This window comes from Radiomyces spectabilis, assembly GCF_025331425.1.
Source record: "Radiomyces spectabilis strain NRRL 2753 chromosome Unknown BYT42scaffold_12, whole genome shotgun sequence".
Lineage (NCBI taxonomy): Eukaryota > Fungi > Mucoromycota > Mucoromycetes > Mucorales > Radiomycetaceae > Radiomyces > Radiomyces spectabilis.
In genome coordinates this window covers 391,937-408,501 of record NW_026251937.1, presented here as the reverse complement: position 1 = coordinate 408,501, position 16,565 = coordinate 391,937, and the positions used below count along the sequence as shown (strand labels likewise).

At 42.5% G+C, this 16,565-nt stretch overlaps 7 protein-coding genes across 7 annotated transcripts; 1 reads left to right on the top strand and 6 right to left on the bottom strand.

The window, feature by feature from the left end:
• Positions 1-83: 83 nt before the first annotated feature.
• Positions 84-1,327, top strand: BYT42DRAFT_616999 (peroxisomal membrane anchor protein conserved region-domain-containing protein; the record flags this gene model as incomplete). Its single annotated transcript, XM_051572128.1, has 3 exons — positions 84-521; positions 592-801; positions 872-1,327. 3 exons carry the CDS (start codon positions 84-86, stop codon positions 1,325-1,327), a joined length of 1,104 nt encoding a protein of 367 aa, XP_051420031.1.
• Positions 1,328-1,527: 200 nt separating this feature from the next.
• On the bottom strand, positions 1,528-2,709 carry BYT42DRAFT_582474 (uncharacterized protein). The gene is made up of 4 exons (XM_051569687.1): positions 2,399-2,709; positions 2,263-2,336; positions 1,810-2,197; positions 1,528-1,727 (listed from the first exon to the last, which is right to left on the bottom strand). The coding sequence occupies exons 1-3, from the start codon at positions 2,598-2,600 to the stop codon at positions 1,874-1,876; spliced, it is 600 nt and encodes a 199-aa protein (XP_051420030.1). The 5' UTR covers positions 2,601-2,709; the 3' UTR covers positions 1,528-1,727; positions 1,810-1,873.
• Positions 2,710-2,821: 112 nt separating this feature from the next.
• On the bottom strand, positions 2,822-4,035 carry BYT42DRAFT_502564 (phosphatidylethanolamine-binding protein; the record flags this gene model as incomplete). The annotated part of the gene is made up of 5 exons (XM_051564837.1): positions 2,822-3,167; positions 3,257-3,387; positions 3,468-3,673; positions 3,747-3,846; positions 3,925-4,035. Coding segments are annotated over 5 exons (894 nt in total), but the record flags the coding sequence as incomplete, so codon positions are not given.
• Positions 4,036-5,063: 1,028 nt separating this feature from the next.
• BYT42DRAFT_582465 (uncharacterized protein) lies at positions 5,064-7,586 on the bottom strand. The gene is made up of 3 exons (XM_051569686.1): positions 7,001-7,586; positions 5,865-6,759; positions 5,064-5,760 (listed from the first exon to the last, which is right to left on the bottom strand). Exons 1-3 carry the CDS (start codon positions 7,115-7,117, stop codon positions 5,258-5,260), a joined length of 1,515 nt encoding a protein of 504 aa, XP_051420028.1. The 5' UTR covers positions 7,118-7,586; the 3' UTR covers positions 5,064-5,257.
• A 2,816-nt stretch (positions 7,587-10,402) lies between these two features.
• Positions 10,403-10,689, bottom strand: BYT42DRAFT_476081 (uncharacterized protein; the record flags this gene model as incomplete). The annotated part of the gene is made up of 2 exons (XM_051563624.1): positions 10,403-10,558; positions 10,633-10,689. Coding segments are annotated over 2 exons (213 nt in total), but the record flags the coding sequence as incomplete, so codon positions are not given.
• Positions 10,690-12,534: 1,845 nt separating this feature from the next.
• BYT42DRAFT_89094 (uncharacterized protein) lies at positions 12,535-13,883 on the bottom strand. The gene is made up of 6 exons (XM_051572885.1): positions 13,587-13,883; positions 13,428-13,534; positions 13,248-13,370; positions 12,963-13,189; positions 12,746-12,888; positions 12,535-12,687 (listed from the first exon to the last, which is right to left on the bottom strand). The coding sequence occupies exons 1-6, from the start codon at positions 13,776-13,778 to the stop codon at positions 12,571-12,573; spliced, it is 909 nt and encodes a 302-aa protein (XP_051420026.1). The 5' UTR covers positions 13,779-13,883; the 3' UTR covers positions 12,535-12,570.
• BYT42DRAFT_89118 (uncharacterized protein) lies at positions 13,741-15,022 on the bottom strand. The gene is made up of 4 exons (XM_051572886.1): positions 14,871-15,022; positions 14,641-14,816; positions 14,507-14,578; positions 13,741-14,444 (listed from the first exon to the last, which is right to left on the bottom strand). Exons 1-4 carry the CDS (start codon positions 14,902-14,904, stop codon positions 13,884-13,886), a joined length of 843 nt encoding a protein of 280 aa, XP_051420025.1. The 5' UTR covers positions 14,905-15,022; the 3' UTR covers positions 13,741-13,883.
• Between the last annotated feature and the right edge of the window lie 1,543 nt (positions 15,023-16,565).

Here is a 16,565-nt window from a genome sequence, read left to right as displayed (position 1 = left end):
AATATCCAAAAAGAGGGAAAATAAATCAGGGCATTTTCATTGGTCTTAAACATCACCTTTTTTCGGTTTCACTTCTCCACATAATGACAGACAATAACAACAGTAACTCTGGCAACAACAGACAAGGGGAAGAATTGGGCAACTTGCTTGCCACACAACCACCACCACCACCACCGGCGGCACCTATGCCTGCGCCTGCGCCTGCGGCGGCTCCTACACCCGCTCCTACTCCCTCATTGCCGTCTTCCTCTGTTACTACTCCTCCATCCAACGAGAGCGTGAGCCAGTCCACAGCAAAGACGCCGTCACCCGCTCCAACTACGTCAACGGCAGCGCCAGCAACGCCATTGCGCGAAGATCTCTTAAAGTCGGCCGTCTCGTTTCTCTCTTCTCCCAACGTCCGTTCGGCAGAAAAGTCGAAAAAGGTGGCATTCCTCCAAAAGAAAGGTTTGAATCAAGAAGAAATCAGCGAAGCTTTCAAGCGAGTAGGCGACAGTGCACCGGCAGGATCTGTCTTGCAGGTAAATATTCAATTCTGTTACCCATGAATAAAAGTACACAAGTTAATGTACTGGTTGTTCTTTGGGTTAGGTTTCAGCGCCAGTTGTTGCAGCGAATCCTACAGCTCCGCCACCTCGACCCGCGATGCCGTATGTCCAGCAACCCGCAGCGCCTCCTCAGGTCGTCTACTATCCTATGCCGCCAGCGCCTACGGTGCCCACACAACAAGTGATGGCCATGGCAGTGATTTTGGGTGTGGGCGCAGTAGGTGTCACAGCAGGTCTGGTTGGCATCGTCAAGGTAAGAAAGTCCCTCCATCTAGGCAGACTGGTATGAGCCCATATTCAATTGAACTTTTTTCAATGAACAGCGCTTCATATCTCCGATTTTCAATTCCATTGCTGGATATCAACGAGATCGGTACAATGATCACCGAGCCATTGCGGAAAAGATGGAAAAAGTGTTGAGGGGCAAAAAGGAGGACGGCGAGTCGGCGGAAGAAGAAAAAGAAGATGGCTTAACGACGTTGGCAGCACAACAGAAAGCCATGATGGAATCATTGAATAAGTTGGTGAACCAAGCAAAGAGCCGGGTGATCAAGAACAAGTGCCATGAAGGTTTACGTGACAGTGTGGAGGAGCTCCGAAGGGTGATTTCCAAGCCGGACAACATGTTTAGCTACTCCTCCTACACCAGTTATGGATCCAACGGGGAAGCTCCACCAAGCGTGCAAAGCTTCAAAAGCGACATTCGTAGTCTGAAAGGAGCGTTGTTGAATCGTCGAAATTTCCCCAGCACTGTAGCCGGCACAGTCACCGCACAATAAGATTTTGGGAAAATGATACATTATACTTTCGTTAGATGGAGGATACCACTTGTAACGCTCAGTTGATTAAATAAAAGACTACACCGACTGATACTTTGATACCCTTTTTTTTCCAGTGAACCTAGTTTTTGCTCTCAGATAATGGCGTCTCTAGGTACAGTTTAATTGAAAAAATCTGGGTACAAATTTTTTAAAGGAGACAAGGTAATGTTGTTTTAAGTAATCAAATAAGGGAGAAAACCAAAGGACAAAGACATACAAAAAAAAAAAGATGGATGCATTAGACAGGCCACACTTACTCTTCTTTTGTTTTTACTTACAAAAAAACTGTTGTCACCGCATTGCGGGATCCGCCACCGCACACCGCCAAGGCATGGGCTTTGTTCTTCAGTATTTTAAGCTACACAGTAGAAGCACACAACAAGTGAGTGGCTCGGCATAAAGTTCAAATAAGAAAGGGCACTTGAGCACAAATACATTACCTTTCAAAAAAATGATACGCCGACTTTTATTGGGTCTATTGTAATAACGCGATGCTGTAGATGATCAAGAAACTTGACCATCAATATCGCATGTGACGGGATGATTCTCGCCAGTGACGAGGGCTTTATTTTTATACGTAGCAATGCCTGATTTGACTTGCAGATGTGGCATCACTTGTTCTATCACTTTTTGTTTCGGTTTTAAGACGGTATCGGGTGTGCCCATGGTCACACCTTTGACTTGAACGCGTTCGCCAAGAAGGGTGACGCCCGTTGGTTCTAATAACGCCACCTGGTCGTTGTGGCTAGCAGCGAGCAACATGCCCTGTGACAGAATGCCACGGAAACGACTGGACTTCATGTTACACACCACGACAACATGTTTATTCTAAAGCAAAAATAAAAGGTGAATAAAATGGAATTGCAGTAGACGGTTGGTTTTAATTTACGTACAATAAGCGAATCCTTGGGTATATACTTGGCTAATCCACTGACAATGGTTCTCGGTTCCGACTCGGCTACGTCCACTGGAAATGCCGCCATGAGGTGAGTAAAAATCATTCCACAAATGATTTACAGGACTACCAACCTCGTTCTACGTATAAATGTTCGGCATTGGGATGATGATCGATTTGAACAATCTTGCCAATACGCAAATCGAGACGATGGATGGAATCGTCGGTCGTAATAGGTTCGGCGTTGACCGGGGTACCCGTTGTATACAGCCTGCAATAGCGAGCTTGGCGACAGAGAGCGCCAAGGGAGGATCGGAATGTGTAGTTGACCAGCATGTTCGCGGTTTAAGCGTTTAAAGATTCGAAAACCTCGGTGTGGTGCAGAAAATCATGACTGCTGGGCACTCAGCCCGAAATTTAGTGTCAAAAAGAGACTTTTGATCTGTGCATTTCAGACTAAAACGTGTCCAGGATGATTGATGTTTCTATATACTTGATTTTTTTTATAAATTGTTGTTTGAAAATGATCTAATAAGCTTATACAGTTGTTTTTAGGTCTAAAAGTACTTGGTGGGTTGGAAGACACGCTTTGGTTTGGGTGGTTTGCCGTAGATGGGTTCGGAAACACCCATGATCTCGTAAACCTTGGATACAGATGGATCCCATTCTTCGCGGAAGAAAGAGACACCACGCACCTTCAAGCCATGCTTCTCAGCAAAAGCCTTGGTATCAAACGCATCTCGCTCGGCCTTAATATCTAATTTGTCCTGGTTGGGTTGTTCGTATGCGATCAAGGTGTAGCGATGATATTTTGTGCCCTTTTCCGGGTGAGGAGGGACATACTCCAGGATTGTGTTGCCGTCCGTCACGCGTGATTGAGTCGCTGATAATGGTACGTTGGCCCTATATTTTTGGTATTTCCACACCATGATTAATTATCGAATGAATCTCGCCCCCCTCCTTTTTTTGAGTCATCCAGTCCACAAACTTACATCAACCAGTGACAGCGCTGTTTGTAAGTTTTGTTGGCCACATCCGGTGAATCAGGATCGACAAGTAACAGAGTGTAGAGTCGTGTATCCATGTGGAAGTTGGTAACATCGACAAGGGGCGCGTTGATGGTCTGTCGATGAGAAAAATTTATCAGTGAGCTGCTGCTCAATCGACCCAATGTGTTTCCCATTTCCTCGTAACTCTTCGTACCTGTTCTGGTTTAACAAAGACACCAGGTTCAATAGGTTCTGCCTCTTCGTTTACTCGAATTTGAACGTCGACAACAGGCATAAGATCCGGTGGCAGTAAATCAGGAATCACATTCATTTGCGTGATACGTTCCAACAATTTGCTGCGAGGAGCTTTTTCAAAGTGTTTTTGTCGCATGTATCGGAAGACGGGTCGGCTCATATCAACTATTCAAGTCATTAAAAACGTCAGTCGTCGTCATGGTGCAACGGCCACGTTCATCAGGATTTTGCTAATTACTTTGTCCAAGTTTAAATTGTTTTTGAATCTCGGGATCGTTGAGTTCCGATTTGACCTGCAGGTCGAATTGGAGAGCATCCAATGCGGCCAATTGTGCGTGCTGGCCAGGCGAATCGACTGTTGCGTAGCGAAGAATGTCAAACTGTGAGTTAAAAAGAAAAGAAAACCTCAAGACAACCGGGAACCTACCCTTCTTGATGCGGGCGATTTCCTTTTCGACACGGGACAGCATTTCAAGACGTTCCTTCTTATCGCTTTGGATAAGTTTGATGGCTTCTTCATAAGCGGTATGTCGTGGGGCAGCCTCGCTGGAAGCACAGCGGAAAGACTAAAGTAACCATGTTGAGTTGCTGAGAAGCGAAAAATAAAAAGACGCGAGGACGAAATGAAAGCTTACGGTACGAGCAGCACATCGGCTTAGACTGCCGTTGAGAATGGTACGTCGGACCGAATGACCAAACATGTTGTGTAAGAAAAACGAATACGCTTGGGTTGTCCGTCGGTCGGTTTCCTGGAACAGGCCTGGTTGTTTTTTTTTGTTTATTGAAAAAATTGGAAGGACCTTGAAATTTTGTGATGTTGTTTCACACATTGGTGGCTTGTGACTCGGAAACTTGAAAACAAGGTCCATCATCCACTCAATCCGCATTCACGGTGGTAGTTCACTCCAAACGGCTGTTATTTGCCTCACGCTTCGATTCTTTTACGGAATGTGGAACCTAATAAGTTTTACAGCATGATTACTATTAGTTTGGCAACAAAGGTTGAAAGCAAATCGTAAACTCAAAGGCACCGAATAGGCCAAAGTTATTCTTTTACTTTTTCTCATAGATACCTTGTTTGGTGAGTCTGGTCTGTATATTGATTAAAACGTATGCATGGCAACGTGAGCATAATAAGTGTGCATATGATGAGAATGTCTTTCTCGATGCCCAAGCCAGCTGTGTTGTCGCTATATTCAATACATTTTGTCAATACAAGCATGGCCCGCGACGCCATCCGCAAAAGAATATTATCCTATCCTGTAACTGACGGCTTTGCCTATTTTTTCGCGACATCCATAACCTTCCAGCAGTGTGGCAGCACGTAGAATAAGATGATATATCATGTGTTTATAGCAATTACCATATTGCTCATTGTCCCGCTGTCGTACAACATGAGAGAATATCATAGCACAAAATAATTCATATCATTACAACATTGATCAATCTATTTTTCACAGTAAACAAGGATTTGCATCACGATCATGTATGCTATTTTAGTGATGATTTGTGTAAATGAAAAAAAAAAAAAAAAACTTTGCAGGGATACTTCCCTGTTTTTTTTAGAATGAAGTAGAAAAAAAAAAAAAGAATTATTCTTCTGACGTTGTTGTATAGAATAGCTTGGACATAGCAAAAAATGAAATAGATAGAATGGCAGTCTAGATGAACAAGATATATAAAAAAGAAAAGAGCTACGGAAATAGGAACTAAAGATTACACGAGGAGGGGAAAAAAAAAAAAGAAAGATTACAAGAAGAAATGGGTGTATTGGCGACTTTCAACATGCACTTCCATATCCGTCAGTTTATACTCATTTAACTCCTGTTTGATCTTCATGGCCACCAATGGAGATAGTTTTTGACAGGTCGCGTTAGGATCACAACGGCGATCATATTCAGAAGCGGCGAATGTTTCATGCACCTGGATCGTCGTACAGAACTGAATTCGCCGCTTCGGGATGGATTCCACAAGTGACGAACTGGACGAGTGAGCCGGCTTCAATCGAGGCGACCCATGCAACGGTAAACCGTAATGAAGGCCAACCGCAGGAGGAGGGATCATTTCATCTTCCTGAGTCAACGAAGGAAGTCTAGGACGTTGACTGGAGGACGAAGACGAAGAAGGTGTAGGAGATGGTAACTCGGGATGCATCAATCGATGTGATTGATGCGCGGGAGGAGGCAAACGATACGATCGGGACGAAATCGCACTGTTGGGAGAATCAGGTGCAGCCACAGGTCGACCGGAACCTGGGAAAAAAATAGAAGAAAAAAAAATCCGTCGGTGAGAAAAAAAGGGAATTTCATGGAATACAATTTCCTCACGGGATCAAAAAATCCACATGGAAACTTACCTTTGGATGCATTTTTTCGCGATTTGGTAATGGCTTCATCTGTATCCACACGTAACGCCGGTCTATCTTTCTTATCATCGGATTTGGATCGAGCGGCCAGGTCACGCAGGTCGCCAGAAGAGATCGGCCGCGGTAACGAGTTGCCTTTATTGGTCGCGCCGATTTTCTGACTGGTGGACACTTCAGGCTCAGCAACCGAAGAAGTTTTGCCGTGATGATGGAATAGGTTGGACAAAGAAGCCAGAGAACGTCGTCGAAACGAATTGGGATTACGTACATCCACCGACTTGACAGATGCAGCATCCACATCTGCTGTCACCACTGAAGTCGACGATGTGTTTCTCTCGCGTAGTGCTCCCAAATCTTTGCTGGAACGAAGATTGCCCATACTGAACACTTTACGCAGTCTTCGCGACAGTGATAATTTGGTATTCACCGACATTTCGGAACGGATCGACACGGTTTGCGATACAGTGGATGACGCCACGGAGGTAATGGACGATCGACGCACACCGCCACCATTGTCTGAAATGATAACTGAGGACGAGGAAGAACTATTGCGAGGATAACTTAGTGGCGGTCTAGAAGACTCGCTGATTAATCGGGATCGTCGCATAGGATCGGTCGAACGTGGTGATGATGCTTGAGGTTTGCTGCGAGGATGGTTGGAACCGGAACTAGGGACTTGCGATGGTAATGGCGTGGAATTGGATTTTTGCATGGGCAAAACATCGCGTCCCGGGTTGCTGGGAGTACGTGCACGAGACGGTCGTTGACTGGTACGGGTATGTTTGCTGTTCTGATAGTAAGCATATTGCTGTTGCTGCTGTTGTTGTTGTTGTTGACGTTGCCAGTTCATGGACTGTTGTTGTTGATAGGACCAGACGTCTTGCGGCTGTGTACAAAAAGAAAGATCGAGAAAAAAAATTGCGTTAGAACAGTGTGACTGAGGTTCAAAGAAGGAAGGAGAAGTAAACCACACAGTGATCAACGGAGACTGCATAATAAATTTAAAAATAAACCAACCACCTTAAAAAGGCAATTGTGCGCCCCGCCCGTCCCTTCAATCGGATGGTGAGGCGCAACACAGGGGGGAAGGAGAAAAATGAACAGAGCACCAATAATTTCATACTTGCCTTGTCAAAACGCATATTGGAAGTCAGATAGGTAGCCAGTGCGACATCTTCATCTTCTTTATCCTGCTGTTGACGAAGCATCACCGGAGTATGTTGTATCATTGCTGCCATGGTCATAAAAAGTAGCTAGAGGTTTCAATTTTCTTGAATTTGGATATAGTAGTTCTTGGGAGATGGTCGTTATAAGAAAGAATAAGATAATAACTAGTCGTTAAGGCGGTTGTTAAGGTAAATAACAAGAGAGCGGAGAATCGGCTGAGACAAAGCAAAAGTAGAATAAAGGAAGGAATTGAAAGACGGTATGTTTTTTTTTGTTGGAATAAAAAAAATTGTTGAGAGAGAGAGAGAGAGAGTAGGGATAAGATGGGTGAGATGGACGGATGAAATTGTACAGGAAAAGGGTATATACACAAAGAAAGATGGCGTTTTTTAGAAGTAACAAGATAAAAGTAGAAGGTAAATTTAGTAACGATCAAAGAATAAATGAAAGAAAATCACACATTCAAATCCTCGGTTCTCAGTCTATTAAAACAGAGAACACACAATATAGGATTGAAGAAAAGAATAGAATAAGGAAATAGAGAGATAAAAAAAAAGCTAAAGACCAAGAGAAAAGAAAAAAAAAATAACAACGATGAAAAAAGCAGCAAGGTAATGGAGAAGAAAAGGAAGGGTACACAAACGCAGTCGGGAAAAAAACCTAAACGTGCCAACTCCGCTCTAAAAAGGACATAAATTGTGCACAAAGTAGACGAATCCTTGCACCGTTTTACTGGCTTGCCCCTTCTTCATTCTTCATTGTATGAAAATAACTAGGAAAATCTGAACTCCTTTTATGTATCATCTTGAGGATCGGCATCTTGTCTCTTTTTTTTTCTTTTCTTGTTCACAGTGAGAACAGAAAAGCCTTATCGACTTTTGCCCGATTGGAACATCTCGATAAAATCATACGACGGCTGTGAGTTTTTGGGATTAATTGAGTTGGACTAAATAAAAAAAATTAATGGAGCAGATGAACAAGTTTTATTGACCTTCTCGTTTTGTACGACTTTGCAGTACTACCACTTTCCTTCTTTTCTTCTTTTTCCCTCTCAGAGGTAATAAGGCAGAAATAGATGCCTTTCCTTATTCATGATTCATCCTTTTTTCGTCACATTATTTTTGCCACCCTTCGCATATCCTCGTTTATTAAGCTCACGTGCCCCTGACGACGGTTTGGAACTCTAATTGATCGGCACAGAAATTCCTATGCACCGATCATATTCATTATTTATTTTTAAGATGAATTGCATCATGATGCACAAACAGTCTCTCCCTTTCGTACTTGCCTCTTTTTGAATACGTTGGGAAACGTCGTCCAATAGTAACAGTGATCATCGTCCAATCGATAAGCATTACACGTCATGTTAGCAAAAAAAAAAAAAAAAAAAAGATAAAAATTTCTCTTTTTGCCATTTTTCCCTAAATGGTCGTTTTCATCGTTTTGTTGTACGATTCAGTTAGAAGGATGCATTATTAAGAATGAAAAACATAAAAAAAACAAGATACTAGCCAAAATGTTAAATGAAGCGGCTTTCGTTCCATCGAATAGTTTGCTTTTTTCTTTTAGTGTATTTAGTGCATTAAAAATTTATGGTCTTGGGTCAATGGTGTGTTTTGCGGAGGCGGTCAATGTAACCTGCGTGCAACCACAACCCTTAGGCTAACCATGCTGACTTTGAACCATGGTCTTATCCGGAAATGACGGTTATGCAAACCTTTATGACCTAAATAAAAAACCGATGAATCAAAAGCCTTTCCAGTAATTAAGTTAAAATAACAAATTCATCTCCATGACTAGCTGTCCATTGATCAAGCATGGAAACCTAGGAAACGGCAAGCTGTATTTTGTTTCAAACGGGGGTGGGGAAAAAACCATCCTTGAGCCCCAAACCGCCATCATTTGGGTTCGACTGTATCTCGATGAATGATTCTGAGAACTATAGGAAGAGAATGCAAAAAACATATTTCAAGAATGCACTTTTTTTTTCGAGGAGTTGGAACTTGGGGAAGTACTTGATGGGCATCCCTTGTCAATTCAGCAACATGCTGTAGATGATGGGTCGTATTAAAGTTTACTACGGCGGAGTGTGACCTTCATCTCCGTCCAGTGGGTCAAGTGAATGAAAAAAGCGTGGCACAGGCTCATGGCTTGTTTCGGAAAATGATAAACTGCGATAAAAAAGAAAGTGTCACGGTTTCTGCTCAGCAAACGTTTTTCTGGGTATTCTTCATCTTTATTCTCACTATGAATACTACCTCATCCTCATGAATGAAATTCAGGCCTCAACCGTACGGTGCATGCTCTGATCATGCTCCACCACGATCCGATGCATTGTTTACAGTTGAAAAACCGATCCTACTGTTTTGCGGATCACTGCGAGTCATTATTCTCGAGGAAATTTCATGCCGATGAAACTAAAAAAGAAAACAGTGACATCCGCCAAGGGTAGGCACAACAGTACGGATAAAGCAAGGGCGACGTTTTAAATTTTAGTTTGCTTCCCGTGAACCCAAAAAAAAAGTCATCGGTGCTTATGGACATTGTCCACCAAAAAAATCGGCTCATTTACTGTATGCCAATATACCCAGCCAATCAACTCGATGCAGTTATAAAACTCAATCTGGTAGCCAAGCTTATCGGTTATCAAGCTCATTATCGGTGGTGAACTTTTGATTGTCGCCGCCACATTCCGCGTTGTGGCTCAACCCAAAAAACCGGAGTTGAACTGTCAATTGCGCGTGTTCATCAACGAAGGAGTCGTCTTGATAAAACCGAGCGCGGGAAATGGTTCTGCTTATGGCGTTCACTTCACATGCAATCGCATCCAAACCCCTGGCAAAAAAAATTCATCTTGGCAAAATGATGCGCGGATGCACTCCATTATTTACCGCGTTTCAGATTCAACTTTTTTTTTGATGTTTTGACCAAGTTACGCAAGTCCACAAGGTGCAAGGCTGCTGCATTAGGCAACCTCGAGAGTTTCATTCAGAAGTAGAACTGACGAAAAAAAAGGAGAAACCTGATAGATTTTCATTGTCGACACTGAACAGAACTCGTGTATTTCGTGTATATCAAATATGTATTTCGAATTCCACATGTACCATTTCGTATGGTTATTTATGAAAGCAATAGCTGTACGTTTCTATCATACCGAGGAATAAAAACTTTTCCAAGTGAATGAGTTGATACTTGGATGTTCCCTTCCAACCATTTCGCTCAAATATTAAGCGTTACAAGCCCACTCTGTGCGAAAGCCCTCCTGTATTTTAATATTGTAGTCCTATGGATCCGTTTCATTCACTTTATATGTCTTGCTCCGTTGTGGTGGTATCTGCGGATGGTGTGGTACTGGGACCCCATGAAAGAAAGCCTGATCCATAGTAGATGATAAGAAATACGCAAATAGCCACAAAAACGTAAAAACACAGTTGCCGTTGGTGACGCTTTGATATCATTCGATTCATTCGACCAAATGAGTTCTGAAGGTTCGATCCAAGTCCCGAAAACGAATTATGCTACCATCCGTTTATCCACCCAAAGTCAGTAACCTTCACAAGTACCTGTGAACCATTTTCGGTTGTTTTCTTACCGTTTCATCCAGTGTTCGGTCTTGGTCCGTAATGTCTTGATGCATGTCAATGGTGATCTAGTAGCCTTTTCTGAGTCACTGTCATGGGGCTTGCAGCCAAATAATGATACTTACGTTTTTCAATGCGGAGAGTTTCGAGCCAAGTTCATTCATTCGGACATCATTCTGTTGTTCAAACACATAAGCAGAATCGTTTTTATCACGTTTGCCTTTACTTGACCCTTCACTGGGGTCGGAGGTATTGTTCCTATAAAATACAAGCTCAACATCCCGGCAATTCTCATTAAGTATCGTTCACAGTACATACCACATTCAGTAGAATGACGTTGGAAAATTGAACAAAAAGACTTGGCGTGGACAAGCGGGAATTGAGAGTAATGATTGGCGCAAATTTATTGGCCCATTTTGATCCCATTTATTTCATGGCCCTGTTTTCTTCCGTTTTTCTTTCTTATCCCATAAAGCGTAGCACTATCCCATTGCAGAGATGTTTGAATTCAATCGATCTGCTTTTCTGATTAGCATTCCGTTCTTGCTGCTTCGGCAATACTGGCATAAGTTCAAGGAGAAATTGCACATGGAGCATAACGCGACTTCTTATTTTCAATTCAAATGAATATCAATTGTTGAGTACGACATTGTCAATATCCGAAACTATGATTCTTGCTATGTTGAATGGCTGTGTCCCTTCAAGTGCAAGTCACAAAGCGAGGAAAACGGCACCAACTGATATGCCACTGCAGTGTGCCTACAACAGCTAAACCCATGATTTGAAGCGCATCTTTTGCAGGGCCACCCTTTGCACAAGAAAAAACGTAACATGCACTATTGATATGAAATGGAGATCCCTTATGGCGACTTTTTTCATCTCATAAAACTATCCCACCTATCCCACTGTGTTTCGTCTCTCAGGGCTTCTCCAAGTAGGCACGCGTGCTTTGAAGTGAACCTATTTCCCAGTCACGGCTGGGTATGAAATGAAGGAAATGAGTATATAAAGGCCCCACAAAAATGCCCATTGTCGCATCTCTTTGTCACGTCTATTTTGGACCTCTGACTCATATTAACATTGGAACGATACAGAGAAGATTAGCATGGCCCCTGCACAAGGATGACACTAAACTTCTGAGTTGGATTGGTTCTACGGAACCGTTTTTTATTTATCAAAAATAAAAAGGAAAATGAAAAAATAATAAGACAAAACCACTGTCTTCTTGACTGCGGCATCGTCATCATTCACACGTTAATGCTGACCTGATCAACCGTAGTGAATGAGGAGACTCGCATCTAAGGCTGGCTTGGAGGAGCGTGTGAGCATGTCCAGAAGTCTGGTTGAAGTACGCCCTGACTTTTTATTTTTTGGGTTGTTTTTGAGAAGGTCGCTGCGCCACCGTTTGTGGGCCTCTTTCGTGGCTTCGTAGTTTTTATAAAGGCGAAGCTTTTAAATAGAGGAATCGATAAGTGGTCTCGATGGACGTCGCCATTCTTATACGATCTCTAGTTATTTGTTGAAATAAAAAATCCAGATGTTGGTACTATCTTGCAGTTGCCATTTCCTGTTCACTCGAAACGCGCCCCTCCCCCTTTTTTTTGGCTTGAGAAAGGTCAAGGTCAAGGTCGTAGTGGAAGTGACATCAGCCCCGAAGTTATTATTTGTATATCTGACTCGTGAACGGACAACAGATGCTGCCTGACCTTTTAAATTAAAAAGTTCCCATCGCGGCATGTCTACTTTTAAAAGTCGGTTTATATCATGAAAAATGATCGTTTTGGATTTGAAAACATTTTATTTCCAGACACCGCATTGGTCAATATGCTGTCGACGAGCATTTTTGTAGAAAGACTGATTGGATGCTTAGTTGTTTGAATGACAGACCTCGCTGTAGTATTGTGGAACGAAAAAAAGCAGAGCGACTACTTTGGGGCGACAGGAATGAATTAAAGCTGCCAATTGGGAATGAAGACTGTTGGGCGTTTCCATACTTGTCTCTGAATCCCTTCGGGTGTCAGTTGGCGACGTGCACGAATAGACAGAATGCATTCATTTACGAGGGTCTAAGGGCAAGGTTCAATTTATGGATCAGCATGAATTGTTTTGGCTCGCATTCATTACCTTGAGTTGCCTTAGGCTACAAATCGTGTTGCGAATCATGCCGAAATCATAAATATTTTTCATCAATGAAAATTGCCGTAGTTGCACAAGTCTGTAAATGCCGTCGTACTGCAGATCCATTTTGAATGATCGACATTGGCATCCTACATTGACCCCCGCCATGATTTTATCAGTCATATCAAACAAAAAGGAAATATTGATGTGTACGTTACTTTACCTTCAATGTAAATACCGAATGTCATGGGTTGATTTACGTGTTCATCTACGAGATGATCCAACATAGTTTTCATGCCAAACGCCATTCTGACTAGTTCGGCCACGGTTGGCTGTTGTGGCGATTTGGCCTTTACAATAAGACAGTTTCTATTGTGATCGCTGATTACCGTACTGACCGTAGCATTGGCGTGAAACTCCCATGCTTCCATTGAGTGCTTTCGTTTTTGGCTGCAAATTCTGATTAGCACCATGTCGAGCATTATCATACGCGGTTTGAACGTATTACCCAAGACGACTGTGATGAATCTCTGAAAGAATCACATCGGCGAAAGGTTTAAAGGCCAAGTTGACGAATGCATTTTCTTCGTCATCGTCCGACAAGTCAATGTCCTGTTTGTAGGTTTTGTACCTGACATCGAATACGTGTTAATGCCTGACGATCATACTCAATCCATACTGTACCTACAATTCGTATATTACTTTGGCAACTGAATGCACCTTTGGCGATCCATTTCGTGTGGACTGTAAGTATTGTAATATGGTGCCTTCCGCATCTTCATTATTTAGAAGGAGCTATCGCCACAGTTTAGCAAGGCTGATTGCAGAACGTATTACGTCGACTCACATTTTCAATAGTAATGCATAGGCGCGTCGATTCTTCGTCCATAATTTCAAACCCAAAATGCTGCTTCAGTTCGGTTTTCACTTGGGCTGCAACTGGATCAAAAGCATGCGGAATGTAGGCACGGCAATCTTCAGAAGCATTCAGAGTGAACATAAAGATGCTATTCAAAGCCAGCAATTCAACGTCGGTCATGGGAAGATCCAGTTGCTGCTTTTGTATGCATTCCTTTTGAAACTGAAATAGTTCGCTCGAAACATCAATCGTATCCTCTGTCCATCGCGAAAAAACCTAACGCATTCATTTCAATTTCAGCATCAGTATATCGGCGTATAGTACAATAGTTACATCGTGAACGGAGGATGGTGAGGTCTTTAAACAGGACTCTTCCAATGCGCTTTTGACTTCAGGCTGCCGAGACCTTGACGTTGCCGAATTGATCTTGTCTGTTGGCAGTTGTGAAGATGACGTTGCCAATGTCGGAAGGGAAGCTTCGATTGCCGTTGCCGTTGCCGCTGTCGTTCCCGCTTCCGTTTCCGTCGATTTTGATGCTCGATTTGTAGTAAAATGGAATACATTTTGCGGTGCCTGTATTACAGGTTGTGTTCCGACTGAATCGTGCTGGTTTTCGGTTTGTACATTGGAAGGCTGTTTTGACTCTGTCAAAGCTTCTATTTGTGTTGTGTTGGTAACATGTTGCTGCATCGTGTCCAAAGGTTCTGCGGATCCTGGTTTCGTTTGAGAGTTGGAGGTGTCTTTCGTGGAAGACGTTTTTCCTTGTGTAGGCTTTAATCGTTGCAGCTCTTTTTTTTCCGCGCGAATCCATCGCAACGTTTCCCTCTTATCAATAGCGGCCCGGTTCTAACGCAAAAAAAATTACCATGCTGCTATCTCGGTTCATCTATACCACAATGTATGCGAACCAATTTGATATGCTCCACCAGATCTCGAGAAATCTGTTTCCACAGGGTCATGCGCACTCGTGTTCCCCCGATCTAATCCACAGAACAGTGAGATGAGCGACACCACATTCACACGAACAAATGGTGTTCCTTACCTTTTCCGCTTCCTTTTTCAACTCATCGTAAAGCTCTGAAAATCGGCTGGTCCATATAAGCTCCAAATCGTCGGGTTTCAAAGGTGTAATATGCCAAGCGGGAAAATCCGCCCTATGTTCTTGCACAAACTTTGTCAATGTAGGATGCGGATTGCTATTGATAAAATATGCTAATACTAGATGTGTTTGTCAGTAGTGCATCTATGATGGGTAACCCGTGTTTAACTTACAATTATATCCTTTGAAAGGTTCCTCAACAGTCATGGAATCAGCAATCAGCAAAGCGGAGGTGCACGTTCAACACCTTATTACACGCGCCGCCCGGGATAAGCTCGTTTCATTTGATGTACCGGCTGAGTTTTAAACATTTATGGCTCACAATGCAGGTCGGGAAGTCAGTTAAGCATAACACGCATGCCACTTTTGAGCAATATCCTCTTTGAATTCAAGGTGAACTCTGTGCAATCACCTTTATTATAAGCAAGTAATGGGTAGTTTGCCTTCTTTAAACAACGTATCACTTTGTTAGTCCTTTTTTTTGCCAGTTCTCCTGGTTTTGCCCATGTTTGGTGGTGCTGAAGTCTGAGAACCGATGCAAAGTTCCGATCATTATGAAACTGAATGTTTATCGATTTGTAAATCACATGATCTACACTAAGTTATCAGGACCTGTTTAACCTTTTTTTTTTATCTTTCAACCATGCCTCGCTGCCCACTTTCACGATAATAGGCGAAACAATCAGCAGCAACATGCCGTTTGCGCCAGTTGTGTTCAAACAGAGCATCGGCGTATTTCGAATAAAAATGTGAGTAGAGCTCTTTTTGAAGAAAAGTGGTTGATGATACGACCGGCGTTCTTCTGTAGCATCATTCAATTTGGGTTTTCTGTCAGCTATACTGTATATGTCCTTTCATTCTCTTTCAATTTTCAATGAATCGAATAATACATAAGCAGGCGTGCTTCGATCTATGAATTCATGCATCAGTAGGTTGACTATTGTTTCATCCATGGGAAATCATATATTTTTGTCTTCATTTTTATCTTTTATCTTTTGGTTTTCTCTCTCTCTTTCTGTTTGCTTGATAAACCCTCACTATCATTTTATCAAGATCCCATCCGTATCCATCGTCCATCATCCCGACCATTCTTATCCCGTGTATCTAACTTGGTTAAATCGACTACCATCCTCAAAAAGGTAAGCGTCGAGTGGTCCACCATCGATTTTGCTCCGATAAAACAGACTTACCTCTCTTTTTTCTCCATGCTTCTTTTAGCTTCCGGTCTTCTCCGTTTTCTTTTAGCCTAACAAGTTCTGGATACTACAACTTGACTTTCTCTCGCCATCCATCCATCCATCTGGCGAAACCGGATGACGTCAAAGGCTATCGTGGGTGGTGTGACTCTCTTTTTCATCAGAAAACGCTTACGCTTACGCGTCCTCTTCATGTTCCTCTCCTTTGGATTGCTTCTCATGATATGGTATTCGAGATGTCTTCCCAACTATTGTATTTTGTAGTTTATAGTTTGTATTTTGTATTTTATATTTCATGTACATATTCTTTTCGCAGTCTTTTGCTCTTTTTTTCCCACAGGGTTTTTTAGGAGGTTTTTACTAACACGACCATTGTTTTTCTTCTTTTTATTCGGGAAACTCTCGATATCTGAAATTACCGTCACTTCTGGCCACGTCAATATTTTTTGCCTGCTCAAGCTGACACCACCAATCTATCGCTTAACCGTCCTTGGAAGCAATTCTATTGTCCGCATCGAAGAACAAGCTTACCTGTGGTACGTATTCATCTTTTTTTTTCCGGTACACCATTTGGTTCAAAGGCAAGTCCAATTTCTTTTCCTTTGCTATGATGTAATGAATGTATACTAATTCAAAACAATCAATGTCATATAATCTAAGTCATGTCAAGCG

Coding starts and splice junctions, on each gene's coding strand:
- BYT42DRAFT_582474 (XM_051569687.1), bottom strand. CDS start 2,600: ATGCTGGTCAACTACACATTCCGATCCTCCCTTGGCGCTCTCTGTCGC. Junction 2,337..2,398: donor ACATTTATACGTAGAACGAG/GTTGGTAGTCCT, acceptor CGGCATTTCCAG/TGGACGTAGCCGAGTCGGAA. Junction 2,198..2,262: donor TACCCAAGGATTCGCTTATT/GTACGTAAATTA, acceptor TTTTTGCTTTAG/AATAAACATGTTGTCGTGGT.
- BYT42DRAFT_582465 (XM_051569686.1), bottom strand. CDS start 7,117: ATGACCATGGCAGCAATGATACAACATACTCCGGTGATGCTTCGTCAA. Junction 6,760..7,000: donor CCAATATGCGTTTTGACAAG/GCAAGTATGAAA, acceptor TTTTGTACACAG/CCGCAAGACGTCTGGTCCTA. Junction 5,761..5,864: donor GCGAAAAAATGCATCCAAAG/GTAAGTTTCCAT, acceptor TTTTTTTCCCAG/GTTCCGGTCGACCTGTGGCT.
- BYT42DRAFT_89094 (XM_051572885.1), bottom strand. CDS start 13,778: ATGACCGACGTTGAATTGCTGGCTTTGAATAGCATCTTTATGTTCACT. Junction 13,535..13,586: donor TATGCATTACTATTGAAAAT/GTGAGTCGACGT, acceptor CTGTGGCGATAG/CTCCTTCTAAATAATGAAGA. Junction 13,190..13,247: donor ATTCATCACAGTCGTCTTGG/GTAATACGTTCA, acceptor CAGAATTTGCAG/CCAAAAACGAAAGCACTCAA.
- BYT42DRAFT_89118 (XM_051572886.1), bottom strand. CDS start 14,904: ATGACTGTTGAGGAACCTTTCAAAGGATATAATT. Junction 14,817..14,870: donor ACCTTTCAAAGGATATAATT/GTAAGTTAAACA, acceptor AAACACATCTAG/TATTAGCATATTTTATCAAT. Junction 14,579..14,640: donor TGAAAAAGGAAGCGGAAAAG/GTAAGGAACACC, acceptor TCTGTGGATTAG/ATCGGGGGAACACGAGTGCG.